The 5,755-nt window shown below is 56.7% G+C and overlaps 1 protein-coding gene across 1 annotated transcript in view; it reads right to left on the minus strand.

Moving 5' to 3' along the window:
- Positions 1-2,115: 2,115 nt before the first annotated feature.
- Ctsd (cathepsin D) overlaps positions 2,116-5,755 on the minus strand; it is a 10,143-nt gene continuing 6,503 nt past the window's right edge. The window contains exons 6-9 of the mRNA XM_004627070.2: positions 3,477-3,599; positions 3,146-3,290; positions 2,965-3,063; positions 2,116-2,888 (exon numbers count right to left, since the gene is read on the minus strand). Coding sequence (XP_004627127.1) covers positions 2,721-2,888; positions 2,965-3,063; positions 3,146-3,290; positions 3,477-3,599 — 535 coding nt within the window. The 3' untranslated portion in view covers positions 2,116-2,720. The remainder of the gene's footprint in view (positions 2,889-2,964; positions 3,064-3,145; positions 3,291-3,476; positions 3,600-5,755) is intronic.

Raw genomic sequence — 5,755 nt, forward strand, 5'->3', positions numbered from 1 at the left:
CAGGCCCTGTCTCTCTGAACCTTTTCTCTCTGGAACCTCAGGGCTCTCTGAGCCCAGAGCCCTGTCTGAACCCCGGAGTATGAGAAGCCCCGCCCCCTCTAAAGTCCCTCCTCTCGCAGTGCAGGCCCTGCCTCCTCCCTAAATTGACCCCGTTCAGCCTCCCCCTGGCATGTAGGAAACCTGAAGCTTGAAGTGATTTTAAATAATGTTGATAACACCCTCTACGGAAAGAATTCCCAAACTCAAGGGGCCCTCCCTCCCTTCTTGGAAGGTTGCTCCCTTCATGGAGCTTGGCCTCAGTGCACAGGCCCAGAGGCCCATGGGTAGATGGGCTTATGGCAGGGAACCAGAGCCTGGTAGGGAACCAGAGCCTGGTAGAGGACCAGGCTATTGCCTTTACCTAACTCTAGCTCCCCTTTCCCAAAGGCCTGGCACCAGGGAACCCAGACCGGGCATCCAGATGTACTCAAGGCTGGGGCCCACTTTGGTGCCCTCTGAGGCTGCATGCTATGCCATCCTTTCTCCTCAGGGCAGGCATGCCCTTGAGGCCCTCCTCTCTGCCACAAAGCCCTGTTTGGTGCTGCTCTGGGCACCAGAAGGGTACTCAGGGTGGCCAAGTCAGCACATTGTGAAACAAACAGCAAGAGAGATGCCTGGGCCTCAGGGCAGGGCTGCTCAAGGTCACTGACAAGGACAGTCAGGGCCTTCTCCCTGTACCCCACCTTAGAAGTTGTCTCCAAGGCCTCAGAAGCCTCCACTCTGTTATGGTGGGTGAAGGGGCTGGCCATGGGTAGGCACCTCCTACAGATTCTCCAGGCCAGTAATCTCCCACCCAGATGGCACAGAGGGGCCACTGTTCAGCCACCTGAAGGGCCCCACAGCCAGCTGTGCAGTGGGGCCTGCTACTCCTTATAGCCAGGGTGGCTTGGGGTGGGTCACCCAGCCAGCAAACCTCTGAGGCTGGATGTGAACCTGAGCCTCCTAAACCTGAGCCTCCTAACTGGCTGGCTGGGCAGCTGAGCCCTATACAAGCTGGGGCAGGGCAGATGAGAGAGGAGTCAACAGAACAGCCTCAGGCCAGCAGAGGAGGGGAGGAGGGGCTGCCTTGCGGCCTTGGTGCACAAAGTGCCTGATGACATTGGTCTCCAGAAACCCTGCCAGGCCCTGCGGAGCTCTCTCCAGCTCCCTGCTCATATTTCAGGTGCAGAGAACGCTGGGCACATGTGCACTGGCCTCCTGGCAACTCTGGGTGCTCTGCAGAGGCGGCTGCTAGGGCTTGGCCCTGGGGTGCAGGCCTCAGAGTGCCAGACTAGAAAACCAGGAACACTCCTCACCCAGCAGGCTGAAGTGACAGAGCGACAAAGACCACACTTACACTATGCACTTACTGGGGTTTCGACCCCAAGCAGGACTCCAGAGCCATTGATCCCAAAGGGAAGCCTGGCCCTGCCACCAAGGGTTCCCCAACTCCCACTCAGCCCTTACGACCCTGTTAGCTGCTGCCTCTGCTGCAGGTAGACATATGCTCCTGATGGGTTTCCTCAGGAGCCAGCCTGCACTCGTGTCTGCAGCAGCTGCTTCCTGGGGGCTCCGACTCTGGTCCCCAGGCAGATCTGCTGTAACATGGGCTTTGTTCACACAGGCCCAGACTCCTCTGAGCTGGGGAAGGAGGCCCAGTTAGGAGGCAGGTTGCCCATACCACCCAGCTCTTGCAAAGGCCTCTCCCTTCCTGTGTCTGAGGTGGGTGTGGAGTGCTGTTGGAGGTTGCACTGGTGTCCCAGTACTGTTTTACTTCTTCAGGGCAAGAATACTCTCTTGAAAAGCACAGCTACCTACTCAGACCACACCTCCCCATGAGCCCTCTGTGCTGTGCTCGTATCAGATGTGCCAGGCCCCATCCCTCGGCCTCAAGGACATATATATCTACAGGTCTCCTTTCAGGATTCAGAACAAGCTGGCTCTTGCCAACCATATACTGGCCATAAGGTTGAACAGCAAGCTCTGGAGTCCTAAGCAGGATGGTCCACATCAGAGAGCCAGGCTTGGACACCCCAGGAGCCTCCCTTGCCGGGCCCTTGGTTAGCCTTCCCAATCAGCACAAAGAACACAGACACATGAACAGAAGCCCAAACAACTATATTTTCACATCACTGCGGCTCTTAGTCCCCCAGGGCAAGGGGAACGGCCAGAGAGGAAGTCCTGTGCCAGCCCCCCAGCCATCCTGCTCCCACCAATGTGTGCCCATTCAAACCCCCAGGACGACCCTGCAGCTTACTACGCAGGCTTTAGTCCATACACTCCTTCTGACCCTTCAGGCCTCTGTACTGCTGGGGCATGAGGACAGGTGAAGTGGCAGAGCCTGGTGTGGCCTAGGATGGGCAGAGGAACCTCAGGTGGGCCAATTTCCAGGGAAGGATAGTCTGTTGCGGGGCGGGGTCCCCTGGGATGCAAACTGGGCCATCACCAAGCCCATGCTGGGTCTTCCTAGTGAGTGAACAGATCCATACACTGGACCGGTCTCCAAAGTCCTCAAACAGACCGGCAGTGTTTCTGAGTCCAGGGAGGGAAAGCCACGTGACAGTGACGGGCCCAGGGCCTCCACAGCCATGTGGCGAGTGTGGAAGTGTGCAAGTGTGAGTGGGGAAGGGGCTGGAGGGCTGGGGGCTGTGTAGCCTCCTACTGGACTCCGGGCCATTTCTCCACCACTGGACAGAAGTGATCTAGAGCTTGGCAGCCTTGGCGAAGCCCACTCGGTTGTTGTCTCGGTCGAAGACGGTGTAGTAGCTTCCAATGAAGACGTCACCCAGGATCCAGAGAGGCCCGCTGGGCGGGGGGATGTCCATGCCCATGAAGCCACTCAGGCAGACGGTCTTCCCACCTTGTGACACCTGCACAATCATGGTGGTCAACACAGGCCTGTCCACCCCATGTCCAGCCCTTAGCATGCTGCCCATACCCACTCACCTTGAGAACATAATCATCTGGGCCCAGGGCATAGTCACTGCCTCCAAGCTTCAGGGTGACCGAGGGCAGGCTGGACACCTTCTCACAGGGGATCATATACTGCAAGAAGAGAGGTGTGTCAGCTGTAGCTCCAGAACTCCTTGGCCACCCACTGGTCTACCTGCCCTCCTGCCACACTCACCTCGCCCTGGATCAGTGGCACAGCCCCAATAGCCTTCTGTAGCTCCTTCACTTCATCCACAGGGCCCACGAGGAGGGAGGTGCCTGTGTCCACAATGGCCTCACAGCCCCCCTTGCATAAATTCAGCCCGTTGCCCACTTCTAACCTGGGGGCAGGAGGGCAGAGAGGAGCTTGGTATCATAAGGAATATAGGTAATGCCCTGGTTCAGCTATAGACCCTGCTCAACCCTAAAACCACAGTGCAGCAGGTGCTGTAGTCTAGATAGGCCAAGAGAGGGCTTGGCCACACTGCCCCATGTGCTACCCTTGCCCTAGAAGTATCCCAACTCACTGGTCCATGTGGATCTGCCAGTAGGCCTTGCGGGTGACGTTCAGGTAGGCAAAGGAACCCTTGTAGTACTTGCTGTCAATGCCGCCCAGCATCAGCTCCCCGCCAGGTTGTGCAGTCGGGTCCCTGGAGGAAAAGGCAGCAAGCAGTCAGGACAAGCAGCCCCCAAGCAGCTGCCACAGGACTGTGTGCACCAGGAGAGGGAGGCAGGAGATGGGATTCTGAAGGAACAAGACCCAGAGAGGGAAGGCAGCCACTGTCTCCTTCCTGAGGGCGGATGCAATCCCACACTACAGAGCCTGGGCCTGCAGGAGCAAGCTGGCTGGAGCTCTGAGGACCTGAGGCTTAGCCACGGGTGGTCAGATCAATGCTGCAGGACAGACAGAAGTGTCAGAAGGCCAGACTGGGGGTGGGGGATGGGGGACTGGTCCTGCCCAAGAAAGAAACCAAGGAAAGCTTCAAGGCGGGGTACAACTCTGAGAAGTTGAGGAGGTAGCCTGTTTCTGCTCCAGGGCTTTTGCATTTGTTCCAGAACCAACCTATACCTTGTGAGTGCCTCTGAATCTGTTTCTCTCCCCTCCCACTCTACTCTCTTACCTGGACTCCTACTACAGCCAGCCAAGGTGCCCCTGAGTGCAATGTGAGCTACTTGCTCAGGCTTTCTGTAGTCTACAGCTGGGAGGCTGGAAACTTTTTTTTTTTTTGAAACAAAATAATGGAGGAGGGGCCGGGGAGATGGCTCAGTGGAATAAGTGCTTCCCTGGCAAGCACAAGAGCCTGAGTTCAATCCCTGGTTCCGCAAAAAAAAAAAAAAAAAAAAAAAAAAAAAAGGGGAAAACCTGAACCTTAACATGCAGTGAATCCTAAGAAAAGATGACTGTCATCTTCCTGGGGTGTCCCTGACCGCACTTGCCACCTTCCTCCTGGCTGGTACCTGTTCAGAAGCCCTGTCCTCCCACATGTGGCTTCTCCTGCCTCCAGCCTTGGCCTCCTGTCATCATTTCCAAAGTCACAGGTGTAGAAAAACCTGACTGACATCCTGTCCTTCCTCTCTTCCACCCACAAGCCTGTTCTCCTGAGCCCTGGGCCTCTCGCCCTGCTGACTTCACTCCCGCCCCCGCCCAGTAAGCAGCTGGCCCTAGAGACCTGGCAGTCAGAGAAGTGGGTCTCAGCCCTGCAGTCAAACTCCTGGGTCTCTCTTGCCCTAAGGAAGGGAACTCTTTATTTTACCTTCTCCCCTGCACTTCCCGGGTGGGGTGACCCAGGGAAATAACTTCAGCTTTTCACCTGCGCCCCCACCTCTTACCAGCAGCTCTGCCCAGAGCCTTGCTGCTGAGAAACAATCACTGGCCCAGCAAGAAATAAAGGAACAGATGCTGAGCCAAGGGTGGGGACAGACAAGGCTTGGCCACAGCAAAGCTCTGGGTAGGAATTATGCCAGAAGAGCCCCAGGGCTCAGGGTCAGGGTCCAGACCCACAGCCAAATGGACAAGAGAAAGGCAACCCTGTAATGGGTATATGCAGCCCAGCGACCAGTAGCACCTTGGGCTGGAAGTCACCTGCTGAATTCCCACCCACCTGGGAGGCAGATCCCAGGCAGTGGGGTACCTGACACCCAGCCACCTCCCCATCTGCAGCTCCTGCCCAGCACCAGTGTGAAGAGAGGAACTGAGGCCCCCTGCAAGGTCCACTGATCAGGGGTCTCCATGCTGGGGAGGAGACCCTGTTGAGCTAGCAGGAAGGTCTCTAGTGTTCCCTTTAGGCCACCACAGCTTTGGGAACACCCTGGCAGATGCACACCAGGATTTTGAGTGTGCTCCAACATGTACATCTCGAAGCCAACCTTACGGCCACTTCCTGGGAAGCCCCGTCATAGATCAGGGCTCACGGTTATATCCCCTCTGGACCACCACTAGTCCCAACCAGGACCACATCTATCCTCCCCATAGGAAGCATGAGGCAGACTGAGCCAGGAACTATCATCACCCTAACCATGTCTAGTCCCATAAAAAGAGGCAACAGCAGCTGGACCCAGGGAACAAGGTCCTGCCCAAGCACTTCCCAGCTGCAGACCTTGACAGGACACAGCTTTCTCAGGAGGCTGTTTGCTTATCTGTAAGAAAGTGGTGCATTCATCTCTCAAGACATCATGAGGGGGCTGGTGAGATGGCTCAGTGGTCTAAAGCACCTACCTAGAACAAGCTAAGCAAAGCACAGGGACCACGGTTCAATCCCCCAGCACCACATGCCAGCCAGCTGTGCCCCCTGATGGGCTGAGCTGG

Source organism: Octodon degus, unplaced genomic scaffold, assembly GCF_000260255.1.
Source record: "Octodon degus isolate 3935 unplaced genomic scaffold, OctDeg1.0 scaffold00018, whole genome shotgun sequence".
NCBI lineage: Eukaryota > Metazoa > Chordata > Mammalia > Rodentia > Octodontidae > Octodon > Octodon degus.